Source organism: Falco peregrinus, chromosome 6 (genome assembly GCF_023634155.1).
Source record: "Falco peregrinus isolate bFalPer1 chromosome 6, bFalPer1.pri, whole genome shotgun sequence".
NCBI lineage: Eukaryota > Metazoa > Chordata > Aves > Falconiformes > Falconidae > Falco > Falco peregrinus.
The window spans coordinates 70,504,753-70,524,352 of NC_073726.1; the positions used below are offsets into that span (position 1 = coordinate 70,504,753).

The following is a 19,600-nucleotide window of genomic DNA, read 5'->3' on the forward strand; positions in this document are numbered from 1 at the left end:
GTGTTTTGCTTACCAGATTTCTTTCTATCAGGTTCATTCTTTCTGAATTGTGTTGTGTTCCTGCTTTGTGTCTTCACAAAAATGAAGTGTATAGTCCCTGCTATCTTTGAATTTGTAGATGCAGACCTGTTCTGTGGACCACATGAATTTTCTGTTTTACCTACACAGTAGTATTGATAAGACTTTCTGTATTTATTCACAATTCTTGTTTTTTTGAAGGTCTTGGTACCCCTGGTTCTGCTACAACAGTTTCTGATGGAGTTAACTAGACAGGGCCAGGAACCACTGAGTGCACTTGTGAACTTTGGGGTGACATATCTAGAAGACTATTCTGCAGACTATATCATTCAACAAGGAGGATGGGTAAGAAGACAATGTTTAATTTTCATACTTTGTTCAAAGCTTATTTCTAAGAGTTACACTGATCTTAATAGGAGTAAAAGCAAAGAGGGTTGCTAGAAGTAAGCAGATGAGAGTAGGAATGCCCCAGAAAAAGCAACAAGAAAACAACAACAACAACAACAAAAAACCCCAAACAAACAAAAAAACCCAGACCAGGAGATCTAGTTGGAAAGTGATCTTGGGCAGTCGTCTATTTCACCTGTCTGCCCCAGGGCAGAACTGACTTTTACCCATTTATTTCTGATGTTGACATTAAAGACCTATGTGACTGGACACCACAGTTTTCCCAGGCAGTCTGTTCTAGTTCTTTGTATGTCTGGGTTGTTGGATTGCAGTTGAAGTTGAAGGGGTCCTCAGATGTCAAATGACAAGTACTTTTCATGCATTGTGTGTCAAAATGCTAATGTGTTACTATATGGTGAGCTTTTGTTTGAATGTTTTCCTGTTAATATACACACAGAACTGCATTTAGAAGCAAACACCCGTAACAAAGATCCTGTGCCTGAGAGACTCATCTTTTTAATGCTACCTTCATACTCTGGTGACTGCTGGAAGTGGTATACATTTTGGGGTTTTTTCCCTTCTTAAATTTCAGAGAGTTTTTTTAACAGGTAAGTAGTCAGGGATCACTTTGTACAGAAGTGTCAGTAGGTACTAATTAATTTTTATAATAAGTGATAAAATAGCTAATGCATATTGGAATTTAAACCTATATAGGAACATGGATAGAATGAGCAATCAAGATTTCTTTGTGCTGTATTTCCTTGTGGAAGTCTCCAGTTCATGGTAACCAATGTTCCTGGGTCACGGCATGCTGAGAAAGTTTCATTTAAAAATACATCACGGAGGCAGGTCACAGCTGATGAGCTGAGTCTTGAAGGCTGAGCTTTAGATTACTGGGTTTTGGAAGGATGCCAGATTAGAATGGAATTAATCTGGGATTAGTGAAATGGCTTCAGCAAGTTGATTTATTCTAAAAAGAAAAGCTGTTCAGGAAACCCCAGTGATTAAAAAGTGCTAGTAGGAAAAAATCTCATTCAGACAGCTTTGTATATTTCAGGAGTTTTCACCTGAAGTTTTTTTTTAAGAGCAGTTCTGGAATTTCTGCACGTCTGCACCTTTTTAGCTCCCTTCCCAGCAACCATGGATAATAGTTTTCAAAGCCTTTGGGAGGGATTGTTTGTCTTTAATGGACACAAACACTAACAGCACCCAGCCAAATGACCTTAGGTCATTTGATAAATGCACGCACATTTCAAAGTGTTTTCATCACAGGGAAAGTCCTCGCTTGCAGCTTTAAGACAGATGGATGTTATTTTGCTTTTCTGCCTCTTTTTTTTTTAACCTCAGAAAAGGCTGTGGCCTGTTGCCTAGCCCTTATTTGAGGCCTGCTATAAACATAATACAGTGCAAAGCCTCTGAAAACACACTGCTTTCCAGCATGGCCTCCAAGGGAGGGGGCTGTGCTTTGTGTTTGTGTGACTGTGCATGTATGTACAGATCTGGGTAGCTGGTGTTTAATGGGCTATGGGCTTGTCTGTATACATCCAGTCAGGCATAAAATCAGACTGACATAAGCGGTACAGCAAACAAGCCAGAGCTATTTTTGAAGCAGCAGAAGAGGGGAGGAAAGAGACAAGGTGATGAAAATTCTTTCCAGCTGAATTAATGTAGCTGCACTAACCCTTTGTGAGTTTCACTGGGGCTGGGTTTGGGGACCCACTAGGCTTGTGGCTTTATGTGGAGGAAGGGAATATTTAGTTTTATTGTATTCTTTTTTTTCTGTAAGGAAAATGTTCATTGTTACTGGGTGTCATGCTTCTCATTGTTCTGAGTCTGTGGGATGGTGTTCTGGGGATGGCAGTGCTGGGAGTGGGGTGTGGGGTCAGGGTGGGAGAGTTTGTGTTTCTGAGAAGAGCCAGGGAAGAGCTGCCTGGCAGGCTGTTAGCCATCACGCAGGTGGTGTGCATTTTTTCAGATAAACATCTGCTACAGTGTGCTGGATCAAGTTGTCAGTAGTACTTTGCTAGAGCTATAAGGGCAATGTATAAACCTAAGAGTCTCCAGTGAATTATGTAGCTGTGACAGCAAGAGTTTCAATTTCTGTGGTTTTTCCGGAGCAGTGTGAAGGTAGGTCTTTCCTATAGCTGCAAAGAGCTTACTTAAAACTGAGAAGATACTAGAATAGACAGACTGTTTTTTCGTGGATCAGGAGCAGAGGAGAGCTTCACCAGAGTCAGCTTTTCAGGGGCAGACCTGAAAAATTCTATAGTGTCTCTGGTACTGTCTCTTCCCTTGTCAACATGTAATTTGGGATCTTCTTCATTTTTTTGATTGAAGTCAACTTTTGCCAGGAGGGAAGTAGCCAGTCAAAGGTAAGAGGTCATCTGAGTCCTTCCTATGTCCCACTGTAGATCTGTGGAGTCAGAATTTTACAGAGCTGTGTCATCCAGTGGGACTTCTTGCTGCATCATGCCACGCAGCCACAGTGCAGCTGGAAGAGCTCCTGAGGTTCTGCATGTGTGCAAGACTTGGAAGTTCTTTTGTGGGCTCAGGAGGCTTGTAGGTCCACAAAAGCATCTGGTTGAGGATGGTGGACAACAATTAACTAGAAGCAAAATTGCAAGCACAAGGGAATAAAGGCTGATAAATTGAATAACTATGCAGTAGATTTCAAGAAATCAGCATGGCTTGTGAGGAATGTGAAATTTGGGACACTAAAGGTAGAGCTTCTGAGATGAGAAGTTGCTTTCTGATTTTTCTTCCCAGTCCTGCAGAGGTACGGTGATGAGATGGTGTGCTGAAACAATGAGTGTTCCCCTCCCATTCTCCCTTCAGGCCCTAAAATTGTACTTCAGCTAACTTTTCATGGTAGGGTGGGACTGGGATGTAATGGTTGGTTGGTGAATGACTGGCATATTTTTATGTTCAAGTGTGTACAGTACTTCGATACTATGATTCTGGCCGTTGTGTAGGCTGTTCACATTCCTCTTGGTCTGCGTTTCTGCTTTAGGGTGAAAGTGTTCAGAGTATCTGCAGTGCACTGCGTATTGTGCTTGGATGCAGCTGGTGACATAAATGTGAATGGAGAGATGAAATGACTGTTCCATCTAGTTTACCATCTCTTGGATTTGCGGGTAGATGCAAGTTGAGTTTGGAGGACTGTAGGAAGGCAAGGAAACCTTGCTTTTTTCTGGGCAGCCTCTCTCTTCCACTAATTGCCATGACAGGTTTGCCTGCAGCTCTTACATTTACCCTGCTTGACTTTAAGTTTTAGTATGATCTCTCTTTTGGAGCAAAAAGCATGTTTGGCATTCCAGGTTCTCTGTTTAGACACGTGAGGGTGCCCACATTCTTCCTTCTGACTCTCTGATTTGAACCCAAATAGCCGTACTAAGATCTCGTTCCCTTATCGTCTTGAACCATTGCAAACCAATTCCCAGCCTGATGCAGTAGCCTCGTTCTTCTCTTTCGTGAAAGAAATGTTAGGGCTCAACAAACCGATATACAGTGTATATGCTCTCCCCTCCCCTTTCCTCCTCTTCCCTCCCTTCTCCTCTTATCCCCTCCCCTCCCTCCCCTCCCTCCTCCTACCTCCCCTCCCTTTTTGCTCTGACTTCTCCAGTGCTGAATGCTGCTGCATCAGAAGCAGTTCTTGGTCTCCTGGAAAAGTGCACAGTAAGGCCAGTCAGTTGGTAAGGATTTTTTTTCCTCTTCCTTTCCCACCCTCCTCCCAAATAATTTATTTTTTCTCATGCTCTGTGGATCCCGTTTTCCATGGTTAGATTTAATCTATGTTGAAATAGTCTGTGCCTTTAAGGAGGAAAAAGTACAAGATTACTTGCAAGCTAGCTGCTTTTTTTCCCCCTCAGATTCACATTCACGTTACAAGCGCATCGGCTTTTCACGTCTTTGAAAGAGGTGAAATAAGTGCATGTAATTGGTGTTTATCAGTATTCAGCTAATAACCTTCCTTCTGTCAGTAAGAGGCTGGTATTTGTGACCTGTACCTGAAATTGTCTCTGCCTTCCCAGGATTCTTGGTGTCATGGTGTTCAGATCTGGATTTGAATTTAACTTAGTTAATTCCTCATGTTGAAGAAAGTAAAAGTAAATTTGCTTGAAGTATGAATAGTGTTTACAGTTTCATATCTCAGCCTTAGAAGAGCTGTTCTGTTTCCAGTGTTCTCTGCTTCCAGCTTTTCTGCCAGTTTTGACATTTTCTTTCTGCTGACAATTGAGTAATCTACGTACTAGAGTCTGTTAACAGTCTGGAGGAGAAAAAGAGTAAAGAGACACTTGCCATCCTAGGGAAGTGAGGTAGTCAGTTTGTGTTACTGGAGATTAAAATCTCCTGTGCAGCAGTCCAGGTGTCTGCCTTGAGAATGACAATGCAGAAATAAGAGAGACATGCTCCACTGGAGGAGAGATAAGCAAGTTTAATATGGTAGAGATGTGAGAAAGGGCAACCTAATTGGAGAAATCCTAGAAAGGAATTTTCCTTTCAGAATAATTATACTTTATGCTTGTATCATGGAACACTGCAGTGAAATGTCCACTTTTATTAGTATGTAACTTACTTGCTACAGTAATAGATTTTTTTTTATTTTTTAGGCGCTGTGGCTGAAGGAGAAGGAACTTAAATAATCAAGGAGTGACTAGATCTCCTTTCTTTTTTCCCTTCCAACAACTTCAGATTGGTCTGTCTGAAGAAGTAGTCTCTAAATAATGGAATTTACTTCAATTTAAACCAGTAAGACTGAAACCTTAAAGGGTGTTGCTTTGGTGCTGACTCTTTGCAGGTACTAGAGGTTATATTGGAGGGCAGTGGAAGGTATAGGATCATTTCTGCAGGCTGTTCTAGCCAAAGCGTTCCTGGAGGGGGATGACAGCAGTGGCTGCAGTATCATTGTGCATTGATTTGGTTCACACGACCTTTCCCCCCCTCCCTTTTTTTTTCCTTATTAAAAAGTACAGTCCTATTTGTGGACTCTGCTCTGTTTTTCTTGGCTACTCATATCTTGACAGTTTCACAGAGGTGAATGCTACAGTAAATGTCTGAGAAATTTTTGTTACTTTTTTTTAATGTATTTTTCTAGATCGGGGTGTTGTCGGCTGCCCCATTTGTAATCCATTTCTCTGAAGGATTAGCAGGGTAATGCTGTCAGGTCTGACTTCAGCGAGGCTCTGAAGAGGCATAGCGGAGCGGGGCTGCGGCTGGAGACACAGAGCAGGTGGAACTGCAGCCCTGTCCGTACAGGTGGGAGTGACTGTCGGGACCCCAGCAGCTGTCTGTGGCCACAGCCGTTACCTGCTCAGCCCTTGGCACAGGTGGCACTTCACCAGCACATAGCGGCTCCTCTATTACAGCTAGAAATCATACACCAGGCGCGCTCCCAGCTCTGGGGAAATTTGTTATTGTGGGAAGTTTGCTTATTTCCCCAGAGGGAGATCTTAGGATCCCTGGACACAGGCCAGTTCATTGCTCCTTGCTTTTTGTTTTTCAGACACTAGATTTTAAGCACAAATGCATTTGATGGGTTCCTAGTACTTGTATTGTCGCTGTGACACTCAGTGGGAAGAAAGCGATGACTGAACCTCATTTGTCTCTGACAGGTTATGTTACAAGACAGTCAGTACTATTACCTAAGAAACTTTCTAGCTGTGTTGAGTGTTTTGAATTTTTTATCATAGTAAAGACTGCTCTCTGGGGACATTTGCGTTCTGCCAGCATTTCCTCCTGTGCCTCAAGGTCCTCTTTTTCTTGGGGACTTCATGTGGGTCTGTTTAGTTTCGGGGGGGGGGGGGGGAGAGTGGAAATAGTTCAGGGAACATAGATTTTTATTTTTATTTTTTTCCTGCAAGGTAGCACTCCTTTCTGACCTGTATGCAGTATTTTTGCCTATACTGGACAGATCTGGGGTGTACGGGTAGCTTGGCAGGCTGTATAGTTTTATTGGGAGGGGGGCTTTTTTGTGTCTTCAGAGATGAGTTTTGTATGAGTTGCCTATCCACATCATTCCTTGTGAGAATACAAGGACTGTTACCTGCCTGTCTATACTTCTTTAAGAACTGAACCAGGGAGACCAGAACACTGGTTTTAAGAACACTTAAAACCAAACCATAGAAGTATACACACAGCTTGCACAAGAGTTAGACACAGTTGTTTTGCATATGTCTGGTCTTCTGAACTTACAGGGCAGGGCTTTCAAAGTCCTCTCTAAGATGCAGTAAATGATCTGTCGGACACCTAATGGGGATCTCTTTATGTTCATTATCTAATAGCATCTCCATTATAGATGCAATGTGTACAACTACTCTTACTGTTTTCGTAGGGAAAAAAGTTACTTTTATCTTCAGACATTCAGAATTTTTATATGAACATGTATTTCCACCAGAAGTGGCTTTACAGAAACAAGCTGGAATTACTGTTCTGGTAAATAAGAATTATTATTATTTTCTTATGTGTGGTTAAAGTTTTTCCTGTTTAGGATAAATAACTACTATAGTTAGTGAATCAGCTTGTTTGTATACACTTAATAACAGACCTATTAGAAAACTATGAAAAATAGTATAGTCGTCATGACAGTCAGATTCCAAGTCTTGATTTTTTTTTATTTTTATTAATGTTTACTGCCTTTAAATCATAATTGAAACTTGACAGGTGTTTTTAAGTAGCAATTTCATACTATATGCTAAAGATTGGTGGTGGTGTGAATCCACTGCTGAGAGTGATATTCAGTAAGGTTCGGATTACTGACTGGCAGGACTAGAGCTGAGTCCAAACTGGTGGGTTCTGCTTATTGGAGGAGCTTTCAGATATTTTTTTCAATATTTTGTTACCAGTTTACAGTGGTCTGGTGTAGCTCACCCTGTAAGCATAATGGCTGTAACCTATCCTGAGGGCTAGTCTAGCACATTTGTTAAAAGTGCTTTGTCACTTGTAGAAGTTTTGTGGAAAATTTCTACAACTTAGGTTGAGGACAGTGATTGACTTCTGGAGCTCTGTTTTTTTACGTCTGCAAATGCCACCTTGACAGAATTAAGTTGATCTCCTCAAGACTGCCTCATGTGCTGTGGACCATCCCCACGTTCTAGCCAGGAAGGGAACTAGTCATCATCATCATCATCACTTGTGCCAAGACTTCCCTCAAGTAGCAGTGGTTGGCATTGGGAGTGGCAAGGTGCTGCGGTGAGGGACTGACTGACTTCTGCTTCTCTCGACGTACACATGGTTCTGTAAGTGTGCTGGATGAAGAAAAGCACTCCCAAGTCTGCAAGTCTCCCATCCCAAATTTGAAAACGAGGAACTCTGATATCATTTTCTGGTGTGGAGCAGATGAGTACCCATTTACAATAAACAAAGCAGACAGAGAAATGCTTACATACATTCCTTATTTACCTTTAAATCTAAAGCGCAGGGCTTATGTAAGGGCTCAGGTTATTAAAAATCCTTCCACATGTTCCATCGTGTCCTGAATTAATCTCTCTGTGGGAGCTTTGCTTCTGGGTCACATCTGTAGATGAATCAAGAGAATTGTCCTAAATGTCATTAGTTTTTATTGCAGCCGCTTTAAAAGAAAAAACCCACGCCAAACAACAAAGTGCAAATCTCAGCTGAATCAGTAGCTTTATCCTCTTGACTTTCTCAATTCAGCTCAAGAAATATTAATCGTGGATCCTAAATAATGCCTATTACTGTCTGGCTTTTCAATTAAAACTTCATAAGCTTTTAATGAAAAAGTCGTGAAATTACCCACGGACACTCATTGTGTTAGCTTTCCCCCAGGTTTCCCAACCTCGGGTGATCTCTCTTCAAGCTTGGAGAGTTGTGTCCCTGAGGCACTGACACGGAAGTTAAATTGTCTGTAAAGACAGAAGGGAATCAGCCAGGCTTTATAAGGCTCTGATTTATAGGGAGCCAGCGACTGGTAACTCTTTTGAGGTCAGTGCAGGCTGCGTGAGAAAAGGAACAATAAGGTGATTGAGCTTCCTAGGCCCTCCCTTCTACTGAAGGCAGGGTGGGGGTGTAGTGTTTGTACATGTATTAATGAAGTATTTGAAATGTTGAGGATTGCCCTTGTTCTCCATATTACTGCTCCTTCCTTCCTCTCCTTACTCTCTCAAAGCAGTTTATTCTGCACGTTACACTTAGCATATGCCCAGATCTTACCTGTATTTTGTGAGAAACATATCTCCAGTGAAAGTGCTCCAGCAAAGCATGTGGCCTTTAAAAAATGCCCTGATAGGGGGGAATAACTAACGCCCGACCCTTGTGCATCCATGTTGCCTCCCCATCCTTTGTTAACCTGCTGAGGGTCTAGCATTACATCATACTGAGCTAAGATACTTCTCTGGGCTTGAGCAGCTACCAGCCCAGATAGTATTTGTGGTGGTACTTTGTGTATATTAATTCTTCATCCTTATCACAGTAAAATCATCTGTGGGTTCCCTCTAAAGAGCAACTTTGATTTTCCTTATGAGAGGAAAGGGGAAAGTTAGGAGTCGTGGGTCAGGAATGGAGCAGAAGCAGAGGCTGGAGGAACATGCATTGCGGAGTATCAGGATGGCTTCGATTTCAGCGCAGTCTGCATCCGATTGTCCCCACTGAGTATGGGTGGCTCCCTCCTCCCTGCCCCAGGCTGCTGAGTCACTGCTCAAAAGCGCTTGGCTTTTGCCAGTGCACACTGTATGACTTAAGGGCAATTCAGGTCATCTGAATATGGCCCTAGTTGGTGCTTTTTTTAGTTTATTACTGAAAAGAAGTTTCCTACAATTGCCAGAGCTTACAAGGCCATAGAAGCGTAGCGTGGGTTTGGAATGTTTTTTCATATGCTTCGTGTTGAACCAGTAGCAGCTGCATGGGTGCACTTCCTTCCAGTGGTATGTTAAGAGAAGAGCCTTTGTAAGTTGTGTGTGTCCCTGTTGCTTTTTGCGTCAGATCACATAGACTGGTGTGTTGCGATGTGCTGTGGTTAGGAAATAAATTTATTCTGATTTGTGGAAGGGTAGAGCTGAGCAGAGAGGAGGGTAGTGTAGAGGTTCATGAGATTGCAGGTTTTACCCCTAGTTATTTTGTTGTTTAATTGTTCTGAGTCTGTAGTCACATGTGGAAATAACAACTTTGCTGTGATCATAGGTGTCTGTTAGTGGTTTATATTACAGTGAGAGCATTTCCTGCTTAATCAACATCCAGAGAAAATCCTGATGATCAAAGGAGTGAATGTACAACCTCAGAATGTCTGGACAGCAGGTTACCTCTCCATCCTCAGCACAGGGTGGTGGAAGGTAACCACAGTGACCAGCTCCTTGCTGTGCTGCTCTCAAGTGTCTGCTGGAACAGGACAGGTCGGCACTGCGTATGGGGTCCTGTTCTCACAAGCTGCCTTGGCCCACGCTGCTCAGTATTTGGTTTCTTTGGATCTGGTAATCTCTGCCTTTACTTAAGCTTCTGGGCGGGCTCTTCTTTTCCATCACCCTTACTTTGCGATGCCGGTTGCTTCCTCCTAGGTCGTAGAGCTCTGTTTTGTTTAAATGGCCTCAGCTGCATTTAAAAAAAACTTCAGTGAGTCTAGTGAAACATGACTTTCAGGAGGGTACTGGAGTCTTGAATTGTCAGTTACTGCTCACAGAGTAGTGCTTTGGGTTTGTTGGGCGTGTATGTGGTGTCTGAGTGTAATGCTTTATTAATTTTTATTTCATTCTGAATCAAGATTTTGTGGTGATCCTTAATGGTTAGTGAATGGCTTGATCGCTTTTAACCCCTCCTCTGAGGAACTCTGTGCATCATTTCTCTTTAGTGTCAGAACATATTACCGAGCAGAATGGTGTTTCCCACATCCAAGCAATTTAAAGGCACTTCTGAAGAAAAGTTCCTTTTGAAGTGTTCTACAAGATTCCTTTCTTCATACACAAATGTCTTCCAAAATTCCATGGCCTGAGATGAGATCTGCGTCCCACCTCTGCCACAATACCTTACAAAAATCCTGCATTCATGGTGCCGTTCTGTACTACAGCCTTCACTATTGTACAGAGGTCTCCAGGAGTGGGTCCATCGAGTTTTGCAAAATGGTATGGTTTGGGGGGAGTGGATAGAGAAACCTCACTCCCATACTTAACTCAGGCTCCACTGACCCCTTTTGACAAAGTTTGATGGTACAGTCATAATTTCCACCATGAAAGATTAAAGTGTTGCTGCCGTAAGTTGCACAGCTCTCTCAAGTGCCAGTGTAGTGCTTTCAGTGGGGGTCTGCTCCTGCTTCATTTGCTGTCGCTGCAGCTACTGCCAATGACCAGCAGTGTTTCTGCTGTCTCTCCTGCGCCCGCCAACTCACTTTTTTTTTCTTGGTGGTTTTTTTTGGTGTGTGTGAAGAGCCTTCCCCCTTCTAGGGAAGCGAGGAGTTGCAGTATGTCTGATGTCTCTGTGGAAAGTACACCTGTGTCCATGGAGAGTCTGGGCCTCTTGTGCTTCCCTGAGAGAAAAGTGCATTGCTGCTGGCCTAGGCACTACAAGATCTGCAAGTATGCCTACTCAGAGTTAGAAACCATTGACTTGTAGGCCCTGAACTCCTTGCATATTAGGAACTAAGTGATGATTGGGAGTTAGCAAAGCTGAAATGAACTTTCCTCCTGCTCTCTAAGCACAGCGCTGATACTGATTTGGCTTTTCCAGCATCAGTGCAAACAGGTGCAGCTGCTGGCCCTGTTTCACCCCTGGTTGCACTTATGCACTGGGAGGGTCTCAGTGCACCAGGTAGGACACTGATCAGAATTAAAACCAACTCAGCAAAATAAGGAATGTGTGTGTTTTTAACTTGGATCAGTTGCTGTCATGGATCACTGCATGGATCCATAAAAAGTTGTGGAACAACCGTAGGAGGTGTCTTGGAATGGGAAACCATTGGTAGAAGACTGGAGCAGAACCACCCCCCAAATTCACAGGTGCTGGGAAGGGTTTAAAAAAGAGGGAGACAACCACCTGGAGTGCTTTAGGAGAGCTATTGCATGTGGAAGGGAGCAGGGAGAAATAGAAGAAGTGGATTTTTTTTCTTCATGTTCTGATAGGACTGTACAGGAGAGCTTGATAATTGAATGAGGAATTTGCATAGAAGGGGCTGTCAGCACTGCAGTACTTGATAAAACGTTCAAGTAATTTTTGTTAAGAGCAAGAAGGTAGTTGAATCTTTGTTAATAGCTTTCACAGACTACTGTGACATAGCAAGCTTTGGGGTTACTCTGTCCCCTTTCTTTTGTTTTTACATTTTGGGTATCACACCCATCTTAGGTTCTTCTTCTTTATTTCATTTTTTCCCCTTTTTCTGCTTGAAGCAAACTCCTTCTGTGTAATGTACTCGGCAGTCCATGCATGACCAGGATTGGCAATGCTGCTGTTTCTGTAAGGTGGGAATCAGTCAGTATTTTACACTTGCAGTTTCTCTAACTGGAACCCACTGTTAAATTTTTAAATGCCTACAGATTTTTCCTAGCTAGATAAAAACAAGCAAACCCTGTTAGTGTCTTTGGATGTCTGTACTCTGTTTTAACTTGTGTAGCCAAAGTTATGATGACAATCTTGGAAAGTGAACTCATGTAAGAATAGCTAAATTTGTTTATAGTAAAATCCTAGAATTACTGTAGGTTCCAGCTTGTTGGTACAAAGTAGAAATACAGGCTTCAGATAGCACTGGAAATGCGAAAAAAAAAAAAAAAAGAAAGAAAAAGAAAAGAATGTAAGAGTAACACTGTTAGATGAAAATGGAGGAGCAATACAGAGCACTTGCAGCAAAAAGAGAAAGGAGTGGTATTCAGCTGGGCTCATGTACTTGTGTTTGCTTTCTTTTTCTTTGTTTCAGTTTGGTTTCAGACTTCGGTATCTTGTTCTCTGGTTAATAATGCCCACATGGTATGTTTTGGTGATGTGCTCAGTGATGCAGGAACATCAGGGAAAGGAGGAGCTCCCAGCAAAACTCTTACAAATGGTTCCATTCTCTGGAAATGCCAGCTGGGACTAGCTGGGTTTTGTAATCTCTTCTAAAATGCGGGTCAGACAGCTGCTGCTCCTGCAGGGCCCCTCTCACCTTTCTTCCAGCCCCACTAGGTTTCCAGGTGTTGTGTTTCTCCCCGTACCGGGGAGGTAATGCTGTGAAGTGTGAAGCCATCCCTTGCTCATGAGTTGTGTCCTCCTTTTCGTTCGTAGGGGACAGTCTTTACTTTGGAATGTGAAGAGGAAGAGTACCCCGGGCTCATCGCAGAGGACAGTAACGACATCTACATCCTGACCAGTGACAACTCGGGACAGGTGAGCCCCCCAGAGTCCCCCACGGTGACCACGTCGTGGCAGTCGGAGAGCCTGCCTGTCTCCCTGTCAGCGAGTCAGAGCTGGCACACGGAGAGCCTGCCAGTCTCCCTGGGACCCGAGTCCTGGCAGCAAGTGGCCATGGATCCTGAAGAAGTCAAAAGCCTGGACAGCAACGGAGGGGGTGAAGAGAGGAGTGAGAACAACTCTTCCAACTCGGATATTGTTCATGTGGAGAAGGAAGAGATACCGGAGGGGATTGAGGAAGCAGTGGTGTCAGCTGTCGCTGCAGAGACCATGCAGGCAGCGCTTCCCGAAACCCCTGCTTCTTTACAGGAAGTAAAACCTCAAGCCGAAATTGCTGCTGTTGAAAAAGCACATCCCTCCGCACTTCTGCGTACGAAACAGGAGGAAAAGGGAAAAGTGGCCGAAGAGCTTGTTGAACCTGAAATCCCCATATTAAGTAAACCTGTCCCAAAGTTAGCCCCATCAGAAGAAAAGGCTGCACCAGAACCTGAGAAAATACTGCTTCCAGGGGAAAAAAAAGTGGGGAAAGAGGGCCATTTGGAAGAAATAGAAGAGAAATCCTCCGCTGCAGAGGAGAAGCCTATCTTATTGCCGGAAGGGAAATCTATATTGCTGTATGGTGGGGCTGCTGCGGTAGCTATATTAGCTGTAGCAGTCGGAGTAGCACTGGCGCTTAGAAAAAAGTAAGGGAGCTCTCTTGAGGAGGAGGAGGGGGGGAGAGAGAAGAGAGCACAATCCAATTTTTATAGTTGTGTTACCTAAAGGTTGAGCTGCCTGCTGTTTAATTGGACATTTGACTAACTTAATGGTGATGGGGTGAGGCTGTTCAATAAGCCTCCAGCTGTGGACAATCATGTTTTTAGTAGAATTGGGGCGGGGACTGGTTTTTCGTGACTAAAGTACAGGGGTATTTTTAAAAAAAATAATAATAAATTCTGCAAATTTAAGAACTTAAGTGCAGGTGCTGAAGAAAGGGGTGCTCATACTCTAGGAACTGGAACAGAGAATCCCCAGGGGAAGGGGACAGCCAGCTGCTGCCAACCCCTGGAGTTTTTGGCTTCTCAGACTGACCGCTATTGCAGCTGTGCTGTCTTGTCACTTCCCATCATGCCCCCAAGCCCCCTCTAACAAACATTAGCCCACCTGAGTCCTGTAGCGAGAGGCTGGTCTCCCTTTTGTCTCGGCTTCCTCTCAGGTACAGCACTGCTCCTCGTAACCTCGCAGGTTCCTCTAAGCCCCAGTGGGAGAGTGCTTATTCTTACCTCTTTGCTCACACCGATTTTGGCCCCTAACATTTACTGGAGCCCCATCCTGTAAAGATGCTGCCTCTGTATAGCTGTATTATCTCTGAGCATCCTGGTGTTCCAGGTGGAGGGACACTGCTATTTGCTGGTTCAAGAGTCCATTTGCTCCGCTCCTTCCCAGCCCACTTCACTGCCACCCTTGAGTTACCAGAGGTGCAGAATTCATGCTGGACACGGTACCGTTCTGATCACTGTTCTGATACCGGGGTATGTTCAGCAAAGGTACGGCAAAACTATGTGGAAGTGAGGCCAGTGCCTCCTGTGCTGTTCAGAGGTCAAACGCTATGCTGTCCTTTATCATGCTGCAGTCTGTAATGTCTTTCCCAGGTTAAGCACAGAGCGCATTTAGTCCTAACTTGGTCTTGGCTGTGACAGAATCCCAGAAAGATAAAGCCATGGATTCTAGTAACTGAGCAAAACAGCATTAAAACATCTCTCTCTGCCTGTTCCTGACCTGACTCAAGAGTGTTGTTCAGTGCGGCTTCTTTTGTGACTCTGAATCTGTAAGTAGCTAAACTTACAGGTTCACAAATGATGAGGTTACTTTGGCAAAAAGGAAATCCCTCTTCCTGGCAGTCACGCCACTTCAAATGTGCATGGAGAGAAACTTGTTGCGTATTGCCATTACATATTAGTTACGTCAGATCCAGCCGCAAGTGTTCCTCTTTCAGTGCGCGTTTCGGTGTCTGTCTTGGGCCATACAGCAGCTCTGGGCAAGACCCTAGGCTTTCCAGGCAGAACTACTGATGCATCTAAGAGCGTTTGTGCTGGCCTTGTCGCTTAGACCAGGTGGAGTTAGGTGAAAGGGAACTTGGGATAATGTCGAAATCAAAATGCGAGCTTATGGGAAACTTACTCTTCATAAAGCACAAAGACAAGGTCCTTTATTTCTAAATAACCTTATCTAGAGTATGTCTTCTAATGAGCCTGTTTCGTAAGCGATCTGAGAATGAAGATATTTTAGCACATTCTCTATTTTAGGATATTCTTGCTACATTTTCCTGTCCCACCTGTATCCCATGGATGCTGGGAAGTCAGTAAGAACCAGGCAGATTCTGAGGAATTTTTTTTGTTTAAGCTTTTATGAGTGGATTTGCTAGAAAACTTCTTGGATTTTGAACTGCGTGTGAAGTTGAATATTAAGAGGAAGGGTTGTCGTGTGTGTACTGTTGTGTGGACCGAACTTGGGAGCTCTGGAGTTCTGGACTTTTCTGTTGATCATGGATTGCTCTTTCTCCATGTACAAAAGGTAGCAGGTTGGCCTCAACAGAAAAAAAATCATCTTTACCACGTTACAAAATGGAATTGACTTTTTTGCCATTTCCTGGTGCCCTCCTGGTACTCTCATTGCTGTGCTGTGTGCCCAGAACTGGTCACTGGGACCTCCTCACACCATGAACTCTCTGATGTCTGCCTTCCCACCACCGCAGTTCCCTCTCCTGGCCCCTCACAGAAGCTTCCCTCACGTGGAGAGGAGAGGTGTCTTTATGCTCCTTTTGTCATGGACGTGCACAAATGTTTATGGTTTTGCTTCATTTCACGTGTTGCAAGCGTTTATCAAGTGACGCAGTCTGTGAGGGTACCTGGCTGTTCCTCTGTGACAAGGGCTGCTCTACTGCCTGGTGGCGAGCTGGGGTAGCTCTGCCCCTCTGCTGCTTTGCTGATGGCTTTGGTTTCTTCCCCAGGCGTGTTCTGTGTGGGAGAAAGGCCGTTCTTCACCTGAACTACTTCCTCTCCTTAGTGGAGATGATGCATTTACCACGTGGGACATCCCCCATCTGTAGCCACACAGCAGGTTACACAGAAGTACCGCCATGCACTCTGAAGCAAAGATGGACTTTGTGAACACTGGATAACTTGTGTACAAACTGGGGGGTGTCGTGGTGGTGGTGTTTTAGTTCTTCTCTGCACCCAGTTGTTTCAGGAAAGGGGTGCAGGACAGACGAGAAGGATAAATCCATTGCAGCTAGGGAAGAAGCCCCTAGCTTGTTGGCACAAGGAGCCCAGTGGGGCATTAAATAAAAAGTGTAGTCTCCCACACACAGCAGTAAGGTGGCAGAAGTAATAAGGAGAATAAATTACTTCGTTAAGCATTTTCGCGGTGAGGCAGAAGCCTTGACTATCTGGTGTGTTGCTACATTTAATGGAGCATCATCTGCACCATGTGTTTTGGTTGCGTGGTCCCTTCTGCTTCTCATTTTAGGGTCTTCCAGCTTTGACTAGTCGGTAAGAATTTTTACCCTCTTCTGCCCCACCCCACTGACCATGCATTTAGAAAATTTATTGTATGTGTCTCCTTCCTTTGGGAACACTCCATTACCTAAAAAGGTCAGTTATGGACTTGAATTCTGCTGAATTTGGAGTTCTGCGGTCACAGCTGGGACAGGTCCTGTGGAAGTCACCAAGGGTGGAAAAGCTGAGATGACAGTGTTCTTACAGACTCGAGTGCCAGGCTGCTTGCTCTATTTTAGGTGTGAACTAGAAAATTGAAGGGTTCCCCCTGCGCGCCCCCCCCCCCCCCCATATCTTCAAGTATATTACAGTAATCCTAAACTGCAGGGTCTAATTACCCCAAACAGTGTGAGGTAACCTCTTTAGTGGATCTCTTGCAGCTGGCAGAGGAAAGGCAGTAGCTATATACTTATAGGGCATATAGAATTACTCTCACATGTTGCTTATCCCCTTCCCAAAAGTGCCTCAATACCTGTTCTCAAGTGGCCTGTACCTCAACAGAATATCTACCTTAGACCCATTCTTTCTTCACTTTATCCTTGTCTGCAGCACACCCTAAAGCCGAGATGTTAAACCAGCAGAGGACTGGTTTACAAAGAAGTGGTAAACACTTAAGGAACTGCAGTGGGTAGGATGCTAACTAAGGAGCTGGCAGGGAAAAGATAAGGTGCAACTTAAATTTCAGTTGTGCTTAACTCTAAGCTATACTCTTTTGGGTGTTGTGGCTGGGAGCTGGGCAAGGGCTTTCTTCAGCAAGCATTCCTGGAGCAGGCTGGGAGCAAAGACTGAAACTTGGAATCCCTCTTGTTGCATGAAAGCCCAAACCACAGGCACAGAGCCAGGCCCCTGCCGGTTGCAGCAGTGTGCTGGGTGAGAGCCTGGTGGGCTCCTGCCTCCCGAGCCCCTCAAACTTCAGAAGATCCAGGCACAGCAGTGCCAAGCGGCTCAGCTGGGGCAAAATAGGAATATTACTGAGCACACGCAGAGATGCCGCTTGAAAACTCAAGGCTTTGGTTCTGGTTGCGCTAGGTGGAAGCTGGGTAGGGGTTCTTGGTGATAATTTGGCTGCTGAAAGATATTGAAAATAACTTCAGATCTAAAATACTAGATTTGGCCCAAGGCAACACAACTAGAGCCAAGACAGCAACACTACTGCAGCCTTCTGTCCATTCGGATGTGACTCATCAAGCAGCTGCCTGCTCCAGGTACTCAGCAGACCGGGGAGAAGCCCCTTGCACAGAGCCAGGGGATGCAGTGGAGGCACGGTCTGTTTAGTATTGCACCTGGGATTGGACACCAGTTTACCTTCTGGCTGGAGGTCAAGTGCCTGTTGTTTTGTAGTGTTTGCAGTTGGTTGTTTCATTCCTGACCTGCCGTCTGGAGAGCAAATGACTACCAAGAATCCACCCTTGTTTGTGAGGGCTTGATTTTTCATCTTGGCTGGGGGCTGTGCTCAGGCATCAGCACTGCAAGGGCCGCGTGAGAGCTGTAGTGCTGAGTGCTCTTGCACAGGGCGTGTTCTGTTGCCAGAATCCTGTTTCCTTCTTTTCACGTAGCTCTGATCACAGCTAGGCTAGCATTTTGGACCGTATTTTTAAACTAATGGATGCTTTCTAATGGTCACAAATGAAAAATTTCATCAGTACTAAACAAGCAAAGTTCTGAAGTTGGGTCTTTTTTCATTTTGATGACTGTAGTACACAAAATAATCTGAGGTTATAAACCTTCCCTACAGTTAATTTCAGCTAGAGAGGTATGGCGGTACTAGCAAAGCCCTAGTAAGGTAGATGTTGCTATTTGGGGGGGGGGGGGCAGGGGGGGGCCGTGCTTCTGGCAGCATAGTCTCTCACGCACTGAACCAGAGCAAGCTCATGCTGCAGCATTTCAGAATGTAATCACTGGATTCTTTTGCTGTGAAATAGGGGAGTGGAGGGGTGAACACAGCCCCAGCTGCCACGCCGGGGTAGAGCCCAGGTCTTCAGTAGAATGTCTCATTCCAGGCATGAAACATACTGAAGGTCAGCATATTTGTATGTGTTTTTTCCAACAGGAGCAGACACATACAATAGGAGTAGTGTCTACTCCAGTAGGTTACACAACAGGTGCAAGTGTTTCCCAGTGAGACATGGAGAGGTGAGGCATGTCATTTCCTGTACCTAGTGAAGGCAGACGCTGTGCAGAACTTTTTAATTTGGCTTGGTCTGCTGGATTTCGGCACTAGGAAGGTTACAGGAACAGTATTGCTTTGACTCCACGTATGCATCTGTGCTTCAAAGTGCAAGCTGCGTATTGTGATTAAAAAAAGGAGGGGTGGGGCGTTCATAAGATTTAAGCCACCACTACTTGACTCTGGCAGCACTAGCTCGGGCCCAGACGGAGCAGGGACTGCAGGGCTGGCTCTTGGCAGTGGCGCTCCAGTTGTGTACACCGAAGTGAATCTCCCGAGTCGTGTACTTGGTGGAGGGATGAGAACTGCGCTGGCTGGGAAGGGGTCAGCTGCAGTTTACCAATACAGCCAGGGGAACCACAACGCAACACGGCTGAGATCCACCTCCTTAAGTTAAATAACTTTTATCAGGTTTTTTCCCCTACTTAGAGCTGACCCTCTCTCGGTCTCTTAGGTAGGCTGACTTGCTTCCTCCAAGCTAGAGGTCTATGGTTATGCTGTAGAAGTGGGGGAGCTACAGTTAGCTTCCAGTGGAAGCTGCTTTTGATCTCCCTGCAGTATCTGCAGGGGAGGGAAGGAACACTTGATTTGGACAGAAGAAGCTGCAGAGGATGCATCTTCCTGCTATACCTTTAGGGGGTCTGTCCCCATTTTTAACTCGCATTCTAAGCTTTCGTTCAAGCATCAAGCTAAAACCCAGTCAGACCAAAAGAATGCCACTTGATTTGTTAAGTAGCAAAGAGTAATGGGACTGACTGAAGCATGCATGTTAGGGGATATCTTCTGCTAGGCTTCTGCTGGGTGTAAGCAGATAGTGATGGACTTCCAGGAATTTCAAATTCTGTTCTCAAGAGGCCTGCCTGGGGGAAGAGACCCTGACTGGTCCTTAAGTCACCCATTATTCAAGGAACTGGTCCTATTGTTCCTTTTAATATGCAAGTGCAGCCCTCCTGGGGAAAACTGTCTAAAGCTTCTTGTGCCATTGGGTTAATAAAAGTGTTTCCACCTTTACAAGTTCTTTCCAGGTTCACTGTTCTATATTCAGTTGAAGTGAAGGGGTACATAACATTTTTTCCCTCTGCTAATGGGACAGTGCTGTAAGACCATGCCCCCTGGTTGCACTTTAATAAATGGTACAGTTTTCAAAAACATGTGTAGACTACTTTGTGCTTTT

General features: G+C 44.6%; 1 protein-coding gene across 3 annotated transcripts in view; it reads left to right on the forward strand.

Annotated features, from left to right (window-relative positions):
- BCL2L13 (BCL2 like 13) overlaps positions 1 to 19,577 on the forward strand; it is a 44,658-nt gene extending 25,081 nt beyond the window's left edge. The window contains exons 5-7 of one of the 3 annotated variants that reach the window (XR_001226537.3): positions 220 to 363; positions 863 to 1,013; positions 12,598 to 12,734. Coding sequence is in view for 1 of the 3 variants with exons in the window: in XM_055807543.1 (XP_055663518.1) it covers positions 220 to 363; positions 12,598 to 13,410 (957 nt within the window). In the remaining 2 variants the exon portion in view is untranslated. Of the gene's footprint in view, positions 1 to 219; positions 364 to 862; positions 1,014 to 12,597 lie in introns of those variants that run through there. The other 2 variants (XM_055807543.1, XR_003553268.2) reach the window with 2 other exon arrangements.
- The last annotated feature ends 23 nt before the right edge of the window (positions 19,578 to 19,600 follow it).